Source organism: Apaloderma vittatum, unplaced genomic scaffold (genome assembly GCF_000703405.1).
Source record: "Apaloderma vittatum isolate BGI_N311 unplaced genomic scaffold, ASM70340v1 scaffold6294, whole genome shotgun sequence".
In the NCBI taxonomy this organism is placed as follows: Eukaryota; Metazoa; Chordata; class Aves; order Trogoniformes; family Trogonidae; genus Apaloderma; species Apaloderma vittatum.
Window position 1 is genome coordinate 2,237 of NW_009712013.1, and position 25,339 is coordinate 27,575.

Consider the following 25,339-nt stretch of genomic DNA (forward strand, 5'->3'; position numbering starts at 1 on the left):
TTTATGAATAAAAAGTTATTGCTGGAAATGGCTCATTTACTCTAGATGTGCCCGAGACAGAAAGTCTGAGTCCTCTGAAGCTTTTGTAAATACACGTTGCAGAATCTTCCCAGACTGAGATGTTTGCCTGTTTGTAGTTGGCTAATCCAGAAGTGGTTCCCTGATAAGGTTAATGCCCAGTTAATTGCTCCTAGCCTTGACATACAGTTTAATTGCTACTTGGCCAACATATGTTTGTTGCTTGCTTGGTGTAGAATTCTAGCGGCTGTAGTGATGCAAAGCACGGACTGGTGGAGGGCAAACAAAATAAATACAGTATTTTATGTTCTTTTAATTCAGGGCCAAGTGGATTTGGATGAAGTGTTTATTTAGTTTGCTGGCTGCTTCAGATGCTGTGGCATATTGATTCCTTTTATTGCTCGCAGCCATTTAACCTGACCTCTCAGATCCAGTATTTTAAAAGCCATAAATTTTAACTTTACTTATGAGCAAGGACTGAAATGCTGTGAAAGCCTTTTTATTAACAGAGCTCTGCCTTGCTCCGTGTTCCTGTGTCACCCATGGCAACAATATTTAGAGCATCTTAGATGAGAGCGGCTGTTGGGCAGTCTGGTGGTGATGGGGTTAGCAATAAAGAGAGCTCATAAATATCTCAAGCATCTAGGATTCACTGATCAGAGCATGGGCGGGTGTGCAAAGGCTATGACATTATTAGCAAAAGGTAGCCTTTTTCCTGGTTAAAAAATCTAGCTTCTCTTTCTTACCATTAATGTTCACAGATAAGGAAAAGCAGACAGAAAGGAAGTATTTTATATAATTTATTTTTTAATTGCAAGTTACGGTGGTGAAATGGAAATATAATTTTGTTTGTTGGCTTGGTTTGGCTTTTCTTTTATAATAATCATCTCCCTTGTTTCGCAATACCCTAAATTAATCCCTGAATGGTGTTTGAAGTAATCTTCAGCATGCAGTTCATGAGTGTTTGTAAAAATGTACCCAGGACAAAACTTGATGCATAAAAATGACATATGACTTTTTTACAAAGAAAATAATTGTGAATAAAGTGTTTGATATGAGATGATTTCTTTTTGTATTCATATGTAAAGAACTCAAAAGAGGCTTTGAATTAGTGAAGAAAACAAAGCTTTATGTGAACTTTTTGCGTCCTTTCAGTTTGTTACTTCTGATTTGATTAGTCATTTTTTAAAATATTATTTTAGGCCTGATGACTGAAATTGAGTAATAATCCAGCAGTTTATTTCAAAATAGGCATCAGGGTTAACACAACATATAGCTCATAACCATGAATTCTGTGTAAGTATTCTTTTGCTTTCTTGTTCTGCTACTGAAGAAGTTTCCTCCTGTCACCCAGGTAAAAGGTAGCACTCTAAATGTTCGCCTCTTGCCATTAAAAGTGACTTTGTTTAAGTGTTAGTGCAGGGACTCTCACATTATGTTAAACTTTGGCCTGGGACCAAAAATGTTGGTTTAGTTTGGGAGGTGTAATTTATATCAATTAATCTCAGAAAGTGTCACATTTCCCAATCTTTTAAAGTTAGATTGAAATGTTAGACCTTATCAAAGGGTGATTGTGGAGGTAGAAGTAAAGCAATCACAGAGCACTGGAGTTTTTTTATTACTCTTTAATTTCAGGCTGATCAATTCACAAGGTGCCTGAAGTCACCGGGGAATCATCTTTTCTAAAACCTGCACTTTTTCCTGTCTGCGTTGCTTTTCCTGTAGCTGTTTTCCCCTAGCAGGTTGTAACAGCTCTATCGAAAATCAGTTTGATATACATAAATATCCTTGAGGAGAAAGCTCCTGCTTTGCTGAAGGTCAGGTAGCTTAATGTATGTGGGGACCAGTCTGAAGGGCAAGTGCTGCTTCTGTTTGCCCCAGCTGGAGAGAGCTCCCTGGCCCAGTGATGGAGCGGGGATTCCACTTCCCGCTGCATGCGGAACAGCTGTGTTCTGAAGTGGAAGGTTATGTGAGGTTAAACTTCTGTAACCAAACGAAGAGAACTAATTATTTCAGACGTTCATTTATGTAAAGACTGGCCCAGCTACATTTTGTCCAGCGTTCAGCACTGACCCGGCAAATGCGTGTGCCGATTTAGCTTGAACCTCCTTCTTCTTTTGCTCCTCATTCTTAGCATTAATATGGTTGCGCTGCAAAGCTTATTAGCATTTTTGAGACGTTTAATGCTGTACGTATTACTCTTTCTGAAATATTAATGCGTTCTTCTGCAGTGTTTTTGTTTGTTAGCGATAAGGCTATGGAAAACAGCAACACCAGCATAGGTTTCTAAGATGACAGTAGTGCATTTTCACCTCTTGCCTAATGGCTGCCTTATTCAAAGCCTTTCCTCTTCAGCTGGCTCAAGCTCGCTGTACCTTCTGGGCCACAAATTACGGACTGCCATTTTTTATAGTTGCAATTGCAGTTTGTGCAAATACAGGCTAAATTGCAATCATTATATGTAGTAAAATAGCTTGAAATATCTGTAAGTCTGAAGACTGTAGATGGCTCTTTTAATCAGAGGACTTGTTAAATTCTCCCTTGCTTTGATTTCTCTTTCTTAGATTTATTTTCTTTTTCTGTCAGGTGTGGGGTGGTTCTGTGTTCAGTATTCCTGCTTCTAATTTGGAATGCTTGGTTTGAGGTATGAAATGAGCAAAATGATACACTTTGTCTATAATATTTGAATGCAAGATAGTGAATTTTCTCTTGGCTTTTATTAATCCCCTCATAATTTTTTCTATGCCACTTGTATAAAACAGTGTTGAAGAAAAGGCTACAGTATGCTCTAAGGTTATTCTACAAAATTGTCCCATTAAAGCTCTTCATTTGAAAATCACAAGCTAAATGATGTAATGATTTTTAAATTCCTCCTTCCTAAATCATTCTGTGCGTTGAATCGATTGATGAAGTATCTGAATATAAAAATGTAAGTGAGAGGAGAAATCCTTTGTAGTTGTGCATACTGTGAATCCTAACAGAAATAAATGAAACAGCATTAAACAAAACACTTCAGAAAGAATTGAACGTGAATTAAGTTACCATGTGATGTTGCAACCCCATGGGCAAGAACCATGCCTGTCTACCAGTTTTCTGATGTTTATGGCACATGGAGATTGGTAATAATGGCATGTTTTGTCTTTTGACCTTATGTTTATTTACAAGAGACACTCAACAGTTTTAACTTTATACACCAATTTAGAGGGAAATTTCTAAAAGGAGTGAAGGGGAGAGTAAAGCAGTTAGATCTGGTTGTCTGTTGCCTTTTGTACCTTTGGACATCTTTCACTTGGGTAATGGATTTGGTTCATTCTCATACAAAAGGTTTCCATACAGCAGGGATATATTTTGGCTAAATTTTTATGATGGATCTATTTTACCAGCCTGATACCTATATCATCTGTTTCTGTACAACAGAAATTCTGCTTTTTCCTTCCCGAACAAAAGTTGGGCTATTTCTGAGACCATATTCGCTATCCTCTTTGCTTCAGGGGCAGGTTAGCAATACATTAACAAACCTAGATGTGATCAGTGACTTGGCTGTGTTTTGAAAATAATAGGAACATATATATATATCTCAAAAGATCTTTTTAACCTGCCTGAGTTCCTTTACGGAAGAGATAACTGCCGAGCAGTCATTTAGGTTGGGAGAGTCCTGAGTTCATTGAGGCTAAGTTGGGCGTCGTGTTACCCCAGGTGCACGTTCAGGGCAGAACAGGCACTGGGCTGGAGCTGCTTCCTGAGAAGCTGTTGACGTGTCTCACCCTGAATCCTGCCACGAATAAATCAGCCTCTGTGTTTCATGAGCAAACAGTTGTTTGCTTGCTAAAACCACTCACGTGCCATCTCCAACATCCCAGTACCTATAGGGAAAAAAGTTCCATGTTTTCATAACCATTTTCTCTTTCCTAGTAGCACATGCACCTCCATCACATGCGGTGTGGTGGGAGCCAGAAATGTGTGCGTTTAGGGCTCCGGTAAAGACAGAGCCAGGCTCTAATCTATTACAATTTAGTGTTTTATTGTAGTTCCTCAATCTCAGTGACACTTTCCCTTCTTTTTTTCTTTGTAACTAGTTTTTACCTCACTATATCTTTCAAAGTGTAAATAGTAAATTAGTCTAGCTCACACCAATGTTTCTCAAATATTATCCTCTAGGCATATTCATATAGCTTTGATTTTCAAGAAGAATCATTATCTAAAGTAAAATTAATTATAAATACTTAAGATGTTTATCATTTAGGGTGTCTTAGGAGTTGTATTTCATTCAGAGTGGCAGCGATTCCTGGCTTCTCTTCAATTCCACTCTCCCTACACATGCCTTTGGGGTGGCTTACTTTGCCCACAACGCTGTGTCACTTGTTTCACTTTTAATTTTTGTGTATGACATCTCACTTCTGATATGTTTCCTTCTGCTGAGCTATTAAAAAACAAAGGAATGTGTAGATGTGGTAAAAAAAAAAAAACTGATAAAACCTGAAACTAATAATAGTAGTCATAAAAGAACATAAAGCAGAAAGAAACAGAAAAAACATCAGTGGTAGCCATGTTGGCATTGAACAGAAAATTAAGGTACATGTAATACCATCTTTCAGGTAAAGGGTGATCAGGTAGTGAAGTGACTGTAAGCCAATTCTGTTTCCTTTGGAGGCATTAGAAAAAAAATTTCCTTTTTCCAAGGTAGTAGTGTCCTGAATTTACTTGGTAGCTAAAAAGTGCTCTGTTTAGTTTCCTTTTTCCTCTCCTTAGTAGCATACTGAAAATACTACATCAAAGTCACTGTAAGTGTTCTCTTTAAACAATCAAAAAACAGCTAGTTATTGCTAAAATTAATTCCTCAGGGGGACTTTCATGTTAGGACGAAACAGCAAAATAAAGACTATTTATACAGAAAGAAACATACTTTGCCAGTATCTCCGAGTTTCCCAAGCAATTGTTTAAGGCAAGTATTGGACAAAGAATCTTTTCTTGGTGACTCTTGACTGAACTAGATAGTATGTGACCAGATGCTTAGAAAGTGGATCACAGTGTGCACAGGGCAAGCTGCAGCCAGGCTGAACAGAAAGCTTGCTTTCTCATACATGTAGCATTGGAGTGTGTCACTCCAAACCTTAGATGTTGGCTTGGATTTTCTTAGGAATGGCCGTCATACATTAAGAGTAGTCTTCCAGTCTGAGTAATTGGCTTAGCTATATATGAGACAGGCTCTAAATGGCATCTAACCTGAGACAACTTATTTTTTTTCAGGTGAGACAGCTTAGGGCGCTAATTTAATGTAGTACAGCTTGTACTGGCACATGTACGTAAACACCTTTGGCTGTCCTTTACCACGGCTGTTTCAGGGAGCTGGATAGCCCTGGAGACCAGCTGTGTCTGCAAACACCCCCAAGCCACGGAGGGGCTGATGCCCACCACCGCCCTGCGGGTCAGCCCTTCACAGCGGTGACTGCCCTGCCTGCTCCTGGAAGTGGGGCCATGGCCGTCGCTTCCTTGCAGATGCTGTGGTCACCTTTAAACCACCTCCCAGTGGATCCCGCTGCCGGGAGGCTCAGCAGGCAGTGGGGCACTGGGTGCCCGCTGCCCACAAGAGGTGGGAGCAGTAGCCCCTGGCGTGCCGTTGCCCAGAGCTCCACTGCCTCTGAAGCCTCCTCGCTCTGCCAGATTTACCACCCTGCCTTGTCTTCTGCGAAAGCAGCACGTCAGAGCTGTTTTCTGACTGAAAAACAAGAAAGCTTTTTCTCTGCTGATTGGTGGCTTTCACTTTGCCGCCTTATGCAGTGATTACGCTTCCCTCAGTTTTGCTCCTTCTCAGCCTGGGATAGGCACCACAGTGCCTCTTACTAAGGTACAAGTTTTTAGTGATTTTAAGCACCTTTATGTTGTGTGTAAGGCATTGCTCTAACCTTATTTTAGCACTTGCAAATTGGGCAATAATTATAGGCACCAGGATAGCACTGTGTGACTGCGCAACCAGGCTTCCCTTAAACTTTTTTGTCTCCACACACACCCCCTTACACACCTTATTTTCAGCTACATATCAGTCTGCAGGTAGTGGAAGCATAAATTGCTTTATGTAGACACTACTGATGAGTCTCTGATGCCAGTTCTTAGCTTTTTTCCTCTTAAGAACTCACCCGTTTAGTTCAGAAATACCTGCACAAGCATTTGTGTTCTCAAAGACTGAAGGCATATTGCAAAGTCAAGTCTCTCTTTCAGTGTCTGTATGTCACATTTACTGTTCTGCCTTATGAAAACCAAGTAGAGGCTACAACAGCTTTTGAGTTGTGAATTTCTTCATTGATTAGTATGTCTGTATTCATTGAACTTTTTACGTATTCTATCATTATATTAATACTAATTAATACTAATGCTGCTATGAAATAAAGCCTTTCTAAGGTCAGATAGTCAAGCATTCTATGAGACTAAAGGTTTTGGAGACTTGGGAAGCTGTTTGCTCTTTTTTAAATGAGGTGCTTTCTTGTGTGCCAGTAAACAAGCAAAGGGGAAGCAACATCATTTATGTTAAGCTGTGCTTTGCTGGAAATACTTGTTTCTTGAAAAAACCTGCTGTGTGTGTTTACCATAGCACCAGTTTCAGCTTGGAGAAAAAAGTTGGATAAGACTGTGAGAGAACTAATAATATCTTCTCAGAGGAGAAATGTGTTTGAAAATATCAGCCATTCATACAACCTGGCTCATTCTGGAAACGAAAACTCTTGTGTAGCAGTATTTGGTTTTGTGAGTCTAAGAATAATGTTCTCCTTGAAACTGTTAGCAGTGGCCAGTTGGACATTGCTGTCAAAGGAGGAAGAAGCCACCCCATCCTTACTGCTGGTAGAGACTTCAGTGTGACACCGGGCGAGCCAGCTATTGCCTATGACTTGTTGTCAGGTCTTTAAATTATGTGCCATTCCCTCCAAGTCTGAATGGGGATATCTGCTGAACTAGGTTTAGCTTGATGTTATTTTGGAACAAATTACATTGATTGCATACTATTTCAAAGGCCCCAAGTAATAAAGTACACAATCAAATGTAACTGTCTGACTAGTTTCGTTTCTCTGTGTGGTTTTAGGTATAAAAACTTAACGATTTGTTTTCCAGACTCTTCTGGCAAAGATTTCGGGCCTACGCTGGGATTGAAGAAGTCCAGTTCTCTTGAGAGCCTTCAGACTGCTGTGGCTGAAGTTAGGAAGAACGAACTCCCTTTTCACAGACCCAGGCCCCACGTGGTCCGGGGTCGAGGGTGTAATGAGAGTTTCCGTGCTGCCATTGACAAGTCGTACGATGGACCTGAAGATGGAGAAGAGGGTATGTATGTTGCTCATGGCATTTCTTGAAGGAGCCACCTTCACTTAGCACTGTTGAGGGCCGACTCAGTAAAGCGCATAATCAAGTGATTTAGTTGATCACATTTTAAAAGCTGCCCATGTCTTCCACTGGATAGAGCTGTCTTTGCGGTACCCCACCCAACCCTGACTGTGTTTAATGCAAAGCCTTTTACTGATCTCGTTTGGGGCAGGAGTGTGTTGGAGGATTTAGAACTTGATCCCTAAATAATTATATTTTCCAACATCAAGAAGCAGCTGCCTTCTTCAGATTACATTAAAAATTATCTTGCTTGTTTTACAGAGCTGTCTACAGTTCCCCTTTCTCTAACCAGGAAATTTGTTTCCTATTATAGACAAGGCAGAGTGTATTGATAGCACCCTGCTGCTCATTCTGTCACCATAGGCTTACAGACCCCAGTCTGGAAATATGTCTCCTTTAGCATGAAGGATAAAACTGTACTTGAATCCTGAGCCCCCCAAATAGAAACAACACAGCTCTTCTCCAACCAGACAGAACACTTTGGCTATTTCTTGTTCAGCCATTAAAATAGAAAGATTCTGGGGAGTGAATGAAATAATTTTGTTATGTAGGTTGGTTATGTCAGTCACCAGAATCTCTCACTGTTTGCCTCCCAACATGTCGATTTTCTTGAGCTGGTAGAGGTTAACAAGCTAGATTTCAAACAGAATAGTGTTTTACCATGTCGGGATTTTTGTGTGAAGAATAATAACTAGAAAACAATTCGTTAAAGTAACTGTATTTAATTTACAATAGAAATCTTCTTGAATTCAATAGGTATGTTTAGTCTGCTTTTTAAATTATTCAGTAAAATGAGTAAGCATCATGAGTCATTTGAGCACTTTGTAGACGCTCATGCTGTATTTCATGTGTTTGCATTTTGGAGGTCCCTAGCCATCATCGCTGCTGCTTTTTCATTCTGTGCAGATGGTTTCTCTGATAAGAGCTCTCACTCTGGTCAAGAAGCTCAGAATATGGAATCTGCCCCTCCAGGGAACCCTGAAATAGAAGATGCAGAAACCAAAGCAAAAAAAGACAAAAAAAACAGAGATAAAGAGAAGAAAAAGGAAAAAGGCAAATCTAAAATCAAGGAGAAGAAAAGGAAAGAAGAAAATGAAGATCCAGAAAAGAAAAAGAAGAAAGGGTTTGGTGTCATGTTGAGGTATGGCATTTTAAAAAACAGCCACCCATTCGCATTGTAACATAGGAGACAACTGATGTTCTCATAAAGTAGCGGAAAAATTATTTCACTTGGACTCAAAATAATGTTTATGTTATTTAAAAAGAAAGCAGTTTATACTTTTACACCAAACTTGTAGCTGAGGCAGAAGACATTTGGCAGACAAAATGTCTTTTTGTGCCTTTGAAATTCATTCCCATATGTCAGGAAAGATTCAAGGTTTCAGGCTAAAAGCAAGCGTGTGCTAGTGGGGGAGGCTTTGTGGGGAATGTTTCTGAGTAATACATGACCCACTCCCACGCTCAGACCTTCGCCTTCTCTTCCCTTGCTTATCTGCTTCCCTCACAAGCTTTAGGGAGAGCAGGATTGCTCGTGTTACTCTAAACAGTCTCAGAACATCTGCAGCTGCTGAAAACCGCTAGCTGTGATAAAATCTTTGCTTCACAGCTTCAGACGTTGCCTGCAGTGGTCTAAAGCTCACTGTCCTCCCTAACCAATGTGCAAGTGTTTGGATTTCTTCTGTGGCTATTAGTTGGTTTTGCATCTCTGGAATCTTCAGAGATTAGGCCAGGTTCTTCCGGCCATTTCCTTGCTGTTGCTCGAGATTTTGGTGCTGAGGCATTCTGGTTGCTTTCACTTCTGCTTCTGGTACCCATTTACTCTATCGAGGATTAAAGTGTTTCTGTTCAGATAAACCTTTGCAGTTATTGTAGGGTATATATGTGAAATGTAATGATCATCTGGAGGCGTTGTGACTGTATGATCATGTTGTTACATGTGACACCAAGCACTTAATGTTAGCTTTAGGAGGCTACTGGTGGTTTTTTTAGCATACTGTATTGTAGACCAGCCAGACACACACACAAGCCACAATCATTGCTCAGGCAAAGATACAATTTGCTAGTAATCTAGGAAATTCAGCTACGAGATCATTCACTTACAATGATATTCGTTAGGACAGTGATATATGAACTCATGTTGCAGCTTTCTGTTGATACATTCTCCAGAGTCAAATGACTTGTGTTACATTGACACAGAAGGTTTTACCTGACTTTCTTCTGTGTGCCATCAACAGGAATCCTCAAAATTGCCTTATCAACTTTTGAACACTGTGGAGAGATTGTCAGAAATATACAGGGATCCTTCTGTGCCAAATCTGCATGATTTCAGCAGTTGTTAGTGTTCACAGGATGAAGGTGCGTGGGTACACCAGTGTGCATTCAAATGGGACTCTAGGAAAGCCAAGGAGTCACATACTCACACCTGTGCATTGCACACGCATTTCTGTTCAGACTGTTTAAAGAAACAGGGCTTAACGTGTAACAGTAGTCAAAACACTGAATAATTAGGAGGGTGACTTCAGCAACTCTCTTGTGTATCTTAAGATTTATGTGTATTTTTATTCTTCTTTTTAACTCCATGGTGTGAATAGGGCTGTTGGAAGAGGTGGGGAGTGACACAGAGGTCTGACAAAAGCATAAGCATTCTGTTTTGTGTATCGCTGGCAGATTCAAAGTTTGAAGTGCAAAATCTTACTTACAGGAGTGCGATGCCTGAGCCAGAAGGAACATGGGATGACATCAGAATCCAAAAGAAGAGAGTGTAGTTGACAAAGAAAAATATCTGATAACAATCAATATGCAAATCTGGGAGCAATAGGTTACCATTCTTCGTGATTCCCTTTTTCGGATATATTTCACATTTTGGTTGTACATGAGCTTTATACATCTATTCTTTTCATTATCTTGCTTTTTCCTTGGATTGATAGTATTCCCAGCAGAAAGCAATTGTTAATGATTTTTGTTTATCTGTATGTCAGCACAGAAGGAGAATTTCTATCCCACACCATTGAAAAAATCTCTCTAAAGCCACAGGAATGGAAGCAACAGGTTATAATGAACGGAGAGGAGTTGTTTATAAAAGCTAACAGTTCAGCTGGGAGGTTTTTAGAGGTTCTGTGTCCTCCTTAGTGTTTCTTCCTAGAATTTATAAAATTGTTCTTGAAAAGAAATTTCTTCTGAGAAGGTGAGAGTCCTAGGAAATCTTAGCCATGATAAAAGTGAAAAAGGGTGATGACCTGTAAAGACTGAAGAAGAGCAAACAGTGTAAGTTTACAAAAGAATTGAGGACCTGCTCAAGATGAGCAAAACAAGGCTGGTATTTTTTCAAGGAGAAACTGCTGCGGGTAACATGAAAAACAAAAACAATTAATCTGAATGTTTTTAAAAGAAATAATAGGAAACTAATGTGGGAACTTAGAAGGTGTCAAATACTGACTAAATACTAGATTCAAGGAATATTTTTCAAACTAGAGTTCTGCACCGATATAAAGAGTGAGGAGTGAGTGTCAGGAGGGCTAGGGGTGGAGGAGACTGCAATAAGAGCGTTTAAATAATCAAGTGTTTTAGCAGCACGGATGGAGAGAGACAGCTAGATCTTTTATGGCATTGTGGAGATGAAAGTGGCATGTTTTATTGGTAGAACATCTGTGAAAAGAAAGAAAATCTCAAGATGATAAATATGTGAGCTTCTGCAGCAGGAAAGGTGACTACTAATTCTTGGTAGCTTAAGAGAAAAAAGTATTGAGAAAGAGAGACAAGCTCAGTTTTTGACATGCTGAGTTTAAATCAGAAGGGGAACCTGCCATAGAAGGCATTAGAAATGTAAACACCATAAGGAAACAGAATGCTGGATGGAGAAAGAAATCTGTAGTGTGCGTTTAGTAGATATGGTGGTAGTTGTACTGTGATCTCCCATGTGGGAGACCACCACAATGAGAAACAAGGAACAGAGCCCCTGCTAGACTGACAGGAGAGACAGACACAAGAGAAAAGAAGTTTAAAAAGCAACTGGCAGGAGTGGGAAGAGGATATATCTGCCCAGGACTGGGCGATGCCGTGATTTTTTTTAACTAGTCCAGTGACTGCAACCATGTACCTAATTGATCCTACCAAGAGCTGGAACCTATATTAATGTTGTTTGCAATGTGTGGGTGACTTTGTTCAGAAGTAAATCAGCTATGTCTGCATAGTTCTGCTGTGCTGCATAGATGCATCCAAACAGGAAAAATACTTGCTGTACTCTTGTCAAAATTGGGTTAAGATACATAGGAAATGATCATCTGTGGTGAAAGCTCCAGGACCAGAAGGACAATGGAAGTATTTCTGAGCTCTTGCAAGAAAGCTCTGTGCTGATGAAGACACATGCACTTTCTGGTGAATGACTAGGGGTCAGGTGTAAAGAACAAAGGAAAGTAGAATTTGAGGCGAAAGCAGCTGCTGGAAGTGTCACACTTGTCTACCGTGGGGTTTTTGTGCTATGCTTTCTGGGTCATATGTACAGCTATAACAAGTTTTATCTTAGTAGTATGTCCATGTGAATTGGTTTGTTTCTGCCTTAGAATCAATAACAAAGCATTTCAAGGTATTAAAATCAAACCCAAGTATTTATCCGTAGCAGGAGAAGTGTTGAGCTTTAGTCTTTTGCATCTGAGATTTTTGAACATATTGGAATTGCTACTGCATTGGGTTTTTTACTTCTTTTTTTTTAATTTAACAACAGAAAATAGCAAAGCTGTTAGCAGTTGCTAACAGATTTCACTTAGTGCCTCATCTGTTGCTCAGCTGCTATTTACTTGTAGTTCCTGGTCTTTTTTTACACATACAAAAAAAAAGAATGATTGCTTTCCTGCTAAGCTTTTCCTGGATTGAAGCTTTATTTAGGTGACTGTGATTCAGGGAGACCATCAAGAAATCATGCTTTTAGTTTTGTAATCATTGTCCTGTTGTTTTACCCAGTATTATCTGGAACGCTTGGCTGTAGCTTTTTAATGGCTGTGGCACTTGGAGCAAAGTAGGTTAATATACTGGAGATTTGAAATGCAGATGACACTGGTTATTACTGATTACCCAAGTCTCAGTAATCCAAAGTACCGATTTACTGTGGTGCAGACTGCACAGTATTGGTTTTCTTGTTTAGTTGGTTCTGATGCATATATTGCCTGCCTTAGTACTGGATGTGTATAAGTTGACTCTGCTAACTGTATGTAACATCAACTAAGGAGCATTATATTTTACTTTTTGGTGCCTTCTGGCACATTACACCGTCGTAGCTCACTAAACAACCCACTGCTAGACAAAAGACAGCCAAGTAAATGGATATTGTAGATCAGAAAAACAACTACATTAAATACTTTCATTATTGGAGCTGTGACTAACTGTATACTGCAGCCTCAGGAAAACACCAGTGTCCAGTATCTATGCTGAAACTCTTTTGGAACAGAAATAATGCTCAGATCTGTGCAGATAAATAACAGCACTGAGATTACACAATTCTACATTCTATGCTTGGTTCATCCTGTTTCTTGCATTTTTTTGACTGATTCTTTGAGGGCACTGTGAGTCTTGAGGAGACTGCTGGACCTCAAATGAGCTTTCCTGTACCTCTTTTTAAAGGTGTTTTGTATTTTCATGAGAAGCACTAGTGAAACAGCATGGGTTTTGTGCCTTTGAATAAAGGTAGTGTTCAGTGTCCGTTGGTTTAGAAGCCTTGTGAGGTGGCTCTGTAGACTGTTATTAAGAGTTCATTAACTCCTCAGTGGAGGGTGTTAGAAATCCACAATGCTGAGCACTAATGCAAAAAGCATTATCACTTAGCACTGGCAATGTAAAGCTGATCTAACAAAGAGATTAAAAAAAACAACAAAAAACAACCTCAACAATAATTATTCCTCAGTTTGCTAGGTGATGAACTCTACATTTTAAGTTTGTGATCTATAGTTACTTAATTGCCATATTGCTTTGAAATATTATAAAAATACTATTTTCTAACAAACGTAGCCTTTATGTTGGTTTCTGAATTAAGTTGGAGAAAGACTGAACCTTTAAATCACCAGGGAAATGTGACCTCTGCCATGCAGTGCTGCTCTGTATCCTAATCCCATAGCAGTTGTTACAGTCCTGACGTATAATAAATATATATCTACGGCACTCTCACGACTTTTTCCAGATAGTGATTGTAAAAATTCTGGGCAGCCTTTTCAGCTTTATGGATATGAAGGTAAGTTAGCTAATGAACTGCAGCCACACCAGTGGCATTCTAATACGTAGCTCCCCGACGCAGAGAAGTCATGGCTGAAGTCATAATTTTTCTGTGGTATAAAAATCTAAGAGCAAGTATGTAATTGGTAACTCATAGTTTTGCTGAACTGGAGTGCAATGGGAGGACACCCTCTCATTCAGTTTTTTTTCTAGGCTGGATTCAGGAAAAGAAAAAACAACCAACCTGCTTCATATAAGGCAGCTTTTGCCAACTTGACTTCACTAGCTCACTAGCAAATATCTTCTAAATTAGTACAGGTGAGAAAATGTCTATACCTCCAATGTTGGACACCAATCGTGACTTGCATATTTGTTCATGTATGCGTGTAACTGCAAGCCTGGAAAGCAGGAATTTATATATATATATCTGTGTTAGTTACATTTGCTTTTTCCTCTTCAGAAAGTGCACTTTTCCACATAATAGTTCATCTTAAATTATTTACCTTCCATTTCACAATATGAGCCATGAATATTTTATTTTTTGTCCCCTTAATTTGCCAATTTTCCTTTGAGCTAAGTGCCTCAGCGATTTTAATTTTTCATTCTAGTTGCAAGACAGAAATGACCCTTTTTTCATTATTACTATTACAGGCCTTGTGCTCCGAGTGATACTTTTTATAACCAGCACTGTTGAGCCTGTAATGGTATTGCACGGTAGATAGCATAAAATACAGATACTGACTTCCATTAAGTATAGCACTATGATGGCTTATGGAGAGATTTTTTTTTCTGCTCTGTGTTGCCCTGAGAAGTTGAGTGTTGTAGAAGAAAAGTTAGCAATATTATAACAGAGAAGGAGAAAATAATAAGTACATGATTTTCTGGAGAAAGGCAGTGTATATATGTTTTTCATGTATTAATATATATTTTGTACATATGATACTGTAAATCAGTATGGCTGTGGATAGGTTAAAAAAATATTAGATTGAATAATAATTTAATTAGGCTAAAGTTATTTCATAAATTTTTATCCTCAGTAGCAAAATGATCTGAGTTGAATCATGCCTGTGTATTTGATAGACAGCATCAGTTAATGAGGCAGATGAGTTATTTAGAGGCCTTGATTTCCTTTTGCCTAATAAAATTCCCACTCTTCAAATAGGTAAAGTAGTAAATAAAACTCCTGTTTCCTTTAAAGTGTGCAAGAGCATGAGGGAGAAAAGATAGCTAATCAGTTTAATGCTTCTTGAGCTTGTGAAGTATTTTAAGCTAAAAAGAGATGGACACTTCAATTTACATGTATCACTTTTTCTTTTCCTCTGCCGTATTGATTCATCCTTGGCTGTATTCATAGTCAGACTTAAACAGAGAAAATAAGGGGGTTTTGTACTAAAAATGGTCATGTGGACTGCCTACTAAAGGCTTATTTGTTTAATTAAGCATCTGTTCTCCTCTTAATATGCATGCATAAATCTCATTAACGTTAGATGTATGCAAGTGCAGTGAAGAAGAATAGACCCCTCACTCTCATTACTGAACTTGGATAACAAGATTTATATTTACTTAACAGATCAGAGCAGAAAGTTCCCTCTGATTATTTAAAAGGACTGGAAATTACAAACTGTTTGCAAGGAGCATGCTTTTTGTGAAATAGTTGCATGTTCACTTCAAGGCGAAATATCATTATTCAAGCCATTACTAAGCTAAATAAATAAATAAATAAATAAAAAGCAGTGTGTGCTTTGTCTGTAGGGATTAACTTTCTGCACTAAATTGTGACCCGTCTGCTTAAAAGTATAATTGCCTGATACTGAGCTCTTTGCATGCCATACCTGCTAAAATAAAAGTAAACTCCAGGTCTTTTCTGGAGGTGACATTTCTTGTAAGTGTCTGTCTCCACTCTTCCAAGAAATTCCTTCTGCAAAATAGTCCTAGAAAGCAAAATGTGTTCTTGATGAATACTGAACACTCTGGCAGTGTATTTTCTTTGATTCACTTTAATTGGCTGTTGCTTGTTCTAAAATCCATCTCTTATCTGAGGATAAATCTTGAATTTTCAATTTTCCGTATAAGTTACAGTACAATGAATAATTCTTTATGGAGTATAGATGCATTATGGTCAAAGATCCTTGAAGGTTTAAAGTCATGCCCACAAGAATTTGAATTAAGGCGCTTCCTGAGCTGCATTTTAAACAATAAATACGTATTTTGCTCAGGAATACAATGAGTACGAGTTCTGCCTTGAGACAAAAACCCCAGCAGTTTTGCTGACATTCTCTTTCAGTAGTTCTTGTAACACGAGCTTGTTAAGTGGAGGGTCTGGGGGCGAGACAACAATTAGTGAGATATTATACAGAAGGGGGTTCCTGACAGATTCCTTAACTACGAAGTACTGGCAGGTGCCAGTTTAATAGGTATTGCCATTAACAGCCATCTGTAGACAAAATGAAATGTACTCATCTCACTGAATTATGATTTATGCCAGACAAAGCAGTCAAACCAAAGTAATATTTATATTGTAATGCAGTCATTGATTAAATGCACATGGCATCTCAAATCCAGTTGACATTTTAAGTTGAAATGATTGCAGACATGTAGCCATTTATTTAACTATTACTTTAAAAAATGTGTCTCTATTTGTTATTAATAGAAGAAAGTCAGACCTGACCAATATTTCAATGGGCTGACCTTTTGTTTTGCTGACATATAAAAGGAACAAAGCTCCTTTTGGGGTAGTCGCAATTTTAGCGCGTATGAAGCTTCAGAAAAACTGACCCCTTTAAAAACTCTTTCTTCCCTCTTCTTTTCCACACAGGATTTTTGAAAGAAAATGGGCAAGAAATGGTTTAGGAGATAGGAAAATAGTCTGAGAGAGGTTTTGTTTCAAGTGCCTGCTCTGCTACTGATTCCTTGGGTGGCACTGGTTAACTCAATTTAGCTGCTCAGAGCCACAGTTGTCCTTATACAAAAGTTAGCCTCTGCTTACAAAAGTGAGAGCATTTCTCTGCTTCATATGCTCATTGTTCAGATAAATCCAAATAAATAAATACATTAAAAACTAGTCTGGCTACTCCTGTAAATATATAGCGGCCAAATAGTTTTATGTTTAAGAAAATGAAAATATAGTAAGCTTTTCTATGATTTTTCTCTAACTGATTTTCGTCTAATCTTTAGGATTCTTTATTCACTCCTCGAAGACTTCTTCCTGTCTTGCTTTTTTCCAGTGATTCCAGTTTTTCTCATTTGTTGATTTCCTGTTGACCAGCCCCTTATTTCCACAGAGCATTTCTCTGTTCTCTTTGTAACCTTGTCTTGTTATTGCTTGCCTTCCCATCCATTATTAGCAAATGCTGATTTGTTCTTTGTTTGGAAAAAAAAAAACAAGCAAGCCCAACCTGGTCTGCAAGCTCAACCTGCTGTTGCACTGGTGTTGAGAATTGTTTGAGAGAATACTGGGTTCCTCTTACTCCTTCTTGCAGCTACTAGCTCGTGAGGTGCCGAGCTGGGGTTTCCTCCTCAGCACTACCTCCTAGCTACAGATTCTCTTGCCTTCAGAAATGTGGTTTGGAATATAATGCCTCAGAATTATAGTTGACCTTCTGTCTTTTACCCTGATTTTATGCCTTCTTACTAGAAAAACCTGATTTGTCATTTCTGGTTTAACGTGGGCAAACTCATTTTTCTCTGCAGTTTGTTGTTCTTTATGTCCTTATCCTGTCATCATGGGAACTAGTAGCATCTTCCTCCTTTCACAAAAGCCCCTACAAGAGATGTCAACTTCCAGTGAACCTTAAACCCACTCAGTGGGGCAGCATCTAATGTTCTTGCACAAGGTACTTGACACATCTGGCTGTGTTCTCTTCACCTCCACCTCTCCTCTCTTGGTTGGAATCTGTTAGGCTGTGAACACAAAGATGCAGGATTGCTCCTTACCCAGCAGTTCTTGCTCATTCAGCTGTTAACTTCAGAAGTTAACTGGAGTTAACTCCATCTTCTTATCACCTCCAGCCCTCTATCCACTGACAAGGCTTGTTTCTTGCCAGGTTTCTGCACTTGTTGCTTTCTTCTCCTCTCTACCCTACCCTGCACCCTGGGCTCTGTTGTCATAGCTGCTGCCCAGCTCACGCAGAGCCTCGACTAATGAACCCAGCAGAGTTTGTTGTCTCTCTGTGTTGCTTCTATTCTGCACCTTGTCATAAGGAGCAACTACTCCGATTTCTGAGTGGTCATGACGCTGTGTGGTGTTTGCCACAGAAGTTAATTATGCTACTGAGTGCTCCCCTCACAGAAATATTTACATTCAAAGAACCTTCCTCTGCTTGCTTCCTTCATTTAGTGGAAATGATGTCTCTAGGGTCTTGGCTTGGACCTGGAGCATTTGAGAGAATTTGATCTTACTCTTTAGAAGTCTTTGAATAATTCTTAGCGGTGAAAATGAAGATGTCTTCTCCCTTTTCCCTTTTTTGCAACTTTCAACTTCTGTCCTGTTTCTTTTTTTTTTAATTGTTGAAAATCAAAAGTAAAGAATGAATAAAAAAGAACCTGGGCAAATATGAAATGTTTGCCAAATACATGAAAAAACCTATCACCCTCTGTGTGTGCATTTATATACTCTATAAACTCTGAGATCTGTGTCACCACAGGTTTAGGAATTAAAAAAAAATATTTCAGGTCTTACAGGTTGACTCGCAAGGCAGAAGATTGTCTGTATGTATATGTAGTACAAGGTACACAGGCCACCAAGTATCTGCTGTAGTGCTTTACCATTTAACTTCAGTATTAGGTTTAAAATAATGAACTGTATGCCCGTGCCATCCATTGTCCCTTACTTGAAAGTAGTGAATAGCTGGCCTTACTCTAACCCCAGATTATCAGGTTGGTTTGTAATAATGTGTAAATAGAATTGTAAAGCTCTTTGCTGGTGATAGAAGGCCACCACTGGTGTCTGCTATTTTCTTTCTAGCCAAAGAACCTCAGTGAGCAATGAGTCAGGCACTGTTCATTCTACCTCCTTCGTCCTTTTTGTTTAGCGTTTTACCCTCTAATGTGAAAATCTGTATTACAGTAGCCTAGTATAACAGACATCTTGATGTTCTGGTTTTAATTAAAATTAAATTGAGGAAATAAACAATTCAAAGAAGTTAGCTTTCCTCTTTTTTCTCCTTTTTTTTTTTTTCTTCCCCAAATATGTTTTTCATATCCTCTTCTGCATTTGGAAGTGCTTATTTCCATTTCCATGCTCATGAATTGTTCAGCCATAGTGAGGAAGGACTGTCAAGGAAGCTTTCATGCACCTAGCCTTTTTAGCAATACATATTTTTAAATTATTGATTTTCATCTGTTTGTTTTGATGCAGTCTGCACTGTAAAATACAATTCTTCATATAAAATCTTTGTCAGAATGTGAAGATTTGACAAAACCAAACTACACTACACCTGAGAAGAAAATTCCACAATACAGCTGCAGATCATTTTTACTATAATTAGACTATATGCATACACACATATTGGGGAGTGGGTGACTTGATTTCAATTATTCAAAAAGAAATTAGCAAATATTTCTTTCCTTTAAGAAAGCAGATTATTATGGGTGTAAGTGCTGTAGTAGGTTAATTTACCTCTTCATCTCTGAAGACCTCCGCCCCATCTTTTTCTTAATGAATTCCTACTTAGGCTATTTTCGCTTGGTTGTCGTGTGTTGCTTCCCAAACCATCAGTCATCTGCAGCAGTGGAGGGTGCTGTAGGCAGGCTCAGGCAGCCCTCCAGGAGCTCTGGGCTGAAATGGTTTGGGAAGACATGTAAGGAAATGTTGAGGTGTAGATAGATCTGCTTTGAATTCTCTCTGCCTGTGGCAGTAGTGTTAGCTGCTTTGTTCCTACATGTGACATGTTTGCTAACGTCGGTAATTACAAAGTGGAAGTCGTATTTATGTGTCTGAAGAATGAATGCTGATGACGTTCTGTAAGGCCACAATGAGACCTGTAAATCCTATGGTGCTGGTTCTCTGTAAACTGTGTAATTTGTTTATTTGCTTGTGGACTATGTTGCAACCAGTGAGCGAGTGGTGAAAACTGATTTGGCATGCAAGTTTGCTAATTCTGAATGGGTAACTGGCTTTAGCCCCCAGTGCTATAATAAAGCAAATTTGGTTTTATTGCGTCTCCTGCATGGAAATTACTATCGAAAATCTGTGTTGTGGAGATATTTCAGAGTTTTACAAAGACTTACATGTTTCTGTGTGCTTGGAGGGGAGGAAGAAAGCCACACTCACACAGAATGTATGCTCTAGCGATCTAACTAGAAGCACACCAAGTTTTAGGCAGTCTAAAAGTATGCTAACAAAAATACTCCGATACCAGTATATTTATTTAGTTCATCCTTAACATTTATTCTGGCTTGTGGAGGTATTCAGATTGGAGAGAATGAGTTTCATCTTTTTTATTTTAGGCTAGAGTTTAAAAAAATTGAAAGATGATGTTCCTGTCACAGTAAGAAGAAAGGTCATTACTGGCCTCACACCTGCTGCAGAAAACTTGCATTATATTATACCGTAAAGAGCTGCTCCATGCAGTTGTGTGCAACTGAAAGTGGAGCCCAGACAAGAGAATCTTTCACTGTGGAAGATTATTTAAAAACAAAAAAAAAGAGAGAAGTAGCCAGCAATCCTAGAGTAGGGAGAAAAAAAAGTGAGAATCAAGGTTCAGAATAACTAAATAGTTAAGATTTACCTCAGCAGTTTAATAACTTCTTGAGGTCTCAATCCAGCAGAGTGAAGCAATAAACTACAGCTGTGTTATGTACACCTCTGTCTTCTTTGCTCTAGATCTTTATTAAAACAATGCATTCATGCCATAGTAAAAGGCTACAGTGGAGCTAAAATTAAAATACATACGTAAGTCTTTTGAGAAGTGTATTGATTATGTATATATAGATTGTGTATGTGTGTCATTCGTGAATCACACATGGAAGCTCAAAATTTTCAGCCTTTGCTATTTTAAGCTGTTACCTGTATCCTTGTATTTTTATGGAGCCGGTGGCTTAGCACGTAAATCTTTTAAAGTATTGTATAATTAATTTCCAGAATATCAAGTAAAGGCCAGGTCTCTTTCTTTGACAGGCTATTTCTGTCTCCATAATGAGAACAGCAAAAGGTTAGGAGAGGAGGTGGTGGATTTACGTGTTTGAGAGCTATAAATACTCTAGGGGAGGGAAACGAAGAGGTGCTTAAGGGCTACATAAGCTAAAAGGAGCTGCTTTACAGTAGAATAGACTCATCACATCACTGTATATCTCACTCATCTTCCCAAGGACACAGAGGCACTCAAACGTGTTGAAATGGCCCACGTCTGGAGAAAGGCATGTTTAACAGTGTTGTATTATTGGCTTCATGGGATACCAAGACCGTTTGTTGATCTTGACTGTCAGTTTATTGTTTTTCTCAGTCTTTGTTTATTTTGTGTACATCAGCTGTTCACTGAGTACCTTGGGACACAAATTGCCCATAATAGATGAAATTTACTGGTCAAAGGTTAAGTCACTCTCATAAGGCTGCTTGTCTGCAATAGCATTAGTTTCTGTTGACTTTGATACCAAATTTTTATGGTAATATTGTAATGTCTTCACACAATCATTAAAGCTCGAGAGCAAGTTCTAGTGTATCTGTTCCAGGTACCTGACAGCCTGGTGAATTTGGGCTGTCATTTACTCAAGCAGATTTCTTTGTGAGGAATCTAATGTGTTGTATTTAGAAAATGCCAATCAGATTGAAAGTGGGACTGCTCCCTTCATAGAGGGAAATCCTAGGCTAGGGTGGCTAGCATTTTCTGTTGTCCAGCAGTAGTTAGATTGGCTCCATCCTTAAGTTTTCACAAAGCTAAACAGAAAATTGTATTGAACATCTAGGCTTTCGTTTAATAACCATCATGCAGGGCAGGTACAGACCTAAAATAAGCCTACAGATACAGAGGTCGATATAGAAATCTGTAATATAAATCAGCAGAAATTTCATATACAGCAGTGAGCACAGGAGGAGGAAAAATACAAAATTAAATTAGGTGCATAAAATGTCATGCTAATTTATAAGCTAAAAGGAGAAGATTGTAAATGAAGCACTGAAGTATGAGGTTTTCACTCTGTTTGTAAATATTGACTTAAAATGAGATTTAAAAAGCAAATAGAAAAAGAAAAAAAACAGTAACAAAACACCCAAGTTCTGATCAGTAGCCTTCTCAGGGACCTGCTTTCAAAGGCTGCCAAAACAGAAGGGAGGGAGACCAAAAAAAAACCTAGAAAGCAACGTAAATTGATACAGTGTCAGCGAACCGATAATTAAAGCCATGAGATTTTATTAAAATTACCAAGTGGATGTTGCTATCAAGAATGAGACACTGAGGCTTAAACAGAATTGCTCTGAATATGAACAGGGAGTTTCAGGAGCAAGATATGAAAAAGAACATTTTTGTTATCAGCTATAGAGAAAAGTATTCACTGAAGAACAGCTCAAGCTGTGGGCATTTTTAGTGACCCATGGGTACCAAATTCAAGGATAACCAAATGTTTTATAAAAGCGTCTTGTAGTCAGTTGTATTGAGTGGCACAGACAAGTTGCATTGAATCAACACAAATGACAATCCGTTTGGCTGAGCAGAGGAGGATCAGTTCTCTTTGTATGGCAGTTTTGGCTCAGTATCTTCCCATTTGGGGACTTGGACTCGCAATAATTGTATTGGTCTCTTGAAAAAACAAAACTTTACTAAAGTCGATATACTGTAGGAGTTTTGGAACACAAAACAAAGAAGGAGTACTGTAACAAGCAGGTTTTATAACCTGTTTCTTTTGAAGCACAGCTAACATTTGTGCATTTAAATGGCAACAGAAAAGTTCCAGAGGCTCAAACTAAATTTGCATGACCTGTGATAAGATGGAGGGTAAAAATATTTGTTGTTTCAAGGTAACAGTGGAAGGAATAGGGATCAGCTGCACAACCGATCAGACCTGATTGCAGAAAATAAGGTAGACATACCAACTGAGGCAGAGTAGAGTGATCAGGAGGAAGTGTTTGGGGAACCAAAATAACCGACAGTTGCTTCAAAATGAAGGAGACCATCCTTGTCAGTCTTCCTGAACTGAAAATTACCAGGTGTTTCGAAGAGATGTGGATTGGACTTAAACTGCTGAAACACAAATGCGTATTGCTTTGTGGCAAAATTTTCCAGGCCTGAGTCAGAGCTTGGTAAACTTTGTGGAAGTCTTGTACTGGATAAGAGCCACAGAACATTCCTGGGTATGTAGAGCTGTGAGATTGAAGTGAGTCAGTATAAAATTGTGACTAATGCTTTTTTTTCCTTTGAGTTCTAAGGCTATAGGAAAATTAACTCTAGTCTCCGTTCTGTGTGGACTTCAGAGTGATGAATGTTTTTTCAGACTTACTAGGGAGATCCTAGCTTGAAACTGAGAGTTTGTAAGGTCCACTTCTTCCCTGAAGAGCGAACCTGAAAATGACGTAACTTTTGGTAACTGAGTATCAGATTTATTTATTTTTTCTCTTCAGTGAATGAATAATAATGCCTTTTAGCAGATACAATCCTGAAAACTGCAGCCTAAACTTAAAGGTATTTCTGCTACTCATTTATTCTCCCTGGTATACAAAGATTTCTGAGACCAAGTTCTTCCTTTAGCTGCATCTTTACAATAATATTCTTATGACTTCTTTCTCACAGGAATAATTCCAGGTGGAATTTAGCCTTGCAATTTGTGAAAAAGAATAAAATTCAGGGTTTTGTCTATTAGCTTTACTGTTTGTTCAGGGCTAAAAGGAGTAAAAAGTGGGGGAAACTAATTTTATTTCCTTAATAGTATATGGCTGAATTGCCAGAGGAAGCAGATTGGTGAAGTACTATTTATGCCATGTGGCACTCAGCGATGGGTAGGGAAGGAAACAGGCCTTTTGTCCCTGAGAATTTTTAGATTTTCATACAGTATCTTGCTTGCGTTAAGAAAACAGTTCCCAAATCCATGTGTTCCTTGTGGGATAATTCTGAAAAAGAAGGTTGGGTCAATTAAAAATACTTAATTTTTAATTCTCAATTTTCATTTTTAGAGCTTTTTTATAAGGACTAAAATGCATGTTAATCTGAAGAGTCTCTTTGTTTAAAATCCCTAGCAGCTTATTGTGAAAATACAAAAAAAACTGACAATTTTAAAAAATCAGTTTGTGACATTAGTGAAAAACAGAAAATTTGCTTACCAAACAAAAAACTGATAAACTCTGCAGTCTGCTTACTTGGTAAAATCTACTATCCTAGAAAAGAGAAACGTTTTTTTATAGTACTTCAGGAAAAGGACCATAATGATTACTGAACTTGAGTTTTAACATCACCAAAAAAGGTGCATGATGCGACTGAAAAATGTAACCTCTTTTGTGTAGTCACTGGTGCTATTAATTCTAAAAATCTGGCCTGTGACCTTACTAGGACATGAAGCACAGATGAAAAGAGCTTTTAAGTGAAATCAACTCATAATCCAAAAATGCATATCGTAGTAGTAATAATAAACTTGTGATAACGCACTGGCTCGTGGCTGTGAGGAACAGATGGTGATGTCCAGTCCCTGCTGCAGCCCGCAAGGATCTGGCAGGATTTAGCGTGGCACCGAAGTGTTCTGAGGAAAGTAAGAAGCCTGCTCAAAGTAAAACCAGCTATCATGGGCTAATAGGCAAACTCATAAGAAAGCCGCTCGGCATATTCAGCTGAGAGGTTACAGGGTGAAAATGAGCAATAAAGTAAAATGACAGCTCTCCCGGTGTGGAGAGGGAATACTAAACATGAAAATCAAGGCCTAACTATTGCCCTCCTTGGCGCGTCATTGTGTTGAAAGTGGAACACTGTACTGTGTGTTGTCTGCCTTTAAAAGAGAGGAATGCTAACTTCAGAGGCTCCACAGTAGTGCTCTCCCCTCTGGATCCTGCTTGCCCCCGTCCTGCGCTCAGAGTGGTGACCGTGCCCTGTCTTCTTGGGTGAGGCACAGCGAGAGAAGTGCAGCCACCCTCCAGTAGGCCTTCATAGTCACCACAAAGATGTCTACCATGTAATGTGAATGAATTAACAAAAGAAGTGCAGTTAGAAGTAAAATAATCACTTTTCATTCCCCTCTTTTGAGGCCTGTAGCAGTAGCTTTCTAGATTTCCCACAGGCTTTCTCCACAGTCTGCCCAGTAGAAGTCCTGATGCAGGACTTCCCTTTGTCTTAATCACTTACAATTTGTGTCCACGTACAGATGCCCTTTGCAACTTGCTTCCAAAATGAAAGCTGGCATTATGCTTGTTATTGTTCAGCTGTACATAAAGTGAAACAGACTTTCAAAAATCATTTACAGAAGATTTGCTGTGGCTATTGACGTTTTCTGACAACCTAATTTTTCTTGCAGACCTTCCCCTCTCCTCCCACCTCTCCTCACCTCCCAATTCCTACCCTGCAAACAGCAGAAAAGTATTTGGGAGAGTGAAAAGGTTATGAATCAAACTTTTGAGGTATTTTTTAATTGACCCCAGGTAGACATTTAGATGGAGCTGATAGAAAGGTTGCAGATGTTCTATATTAAAAAGTCTCTTTATATTAGATGATGCTATGTCCTGCATCTAAAGATTGAGTAGTCTCCTGTGGAAACATGCATTTACCCATAGTACCTGTGGAGCAGTTTCAGTTATGTACATATTTCATCTTTTGCTGAATTAACCTGAAAAGTCCATGGGTAACCA

General features: G+C 38.8%; 1 protein-coding gene across 1 annotated transcript in view; it reads left to right on the forward strand.

Moving 5' to 3' along the window:
• Positions 1–7,090: 7,090 nt before the first annotated feature.
• Positions 7,091–25,339, forward strand: part of LOC104272749 (partitioning defective 3 homolog B-like) — a gene marked incomplete at its 5' end in the record, with an annotated part of 136,861 nt that continues 118,612 nt past the window's right edge. The window contains 2 exons of the mRNA XM_009867828.1: positions 7,091–7,326; positions 8,293–8,527. Of these exons, the coding sequence (XP_009866130.1) occupies positions 7,091–7,326; positions 8,293–8,527 (471 nt within the window). The remainder of the gene's footprint in view (positions 7,327–8,292; positions 8,528–25,339) is intronic.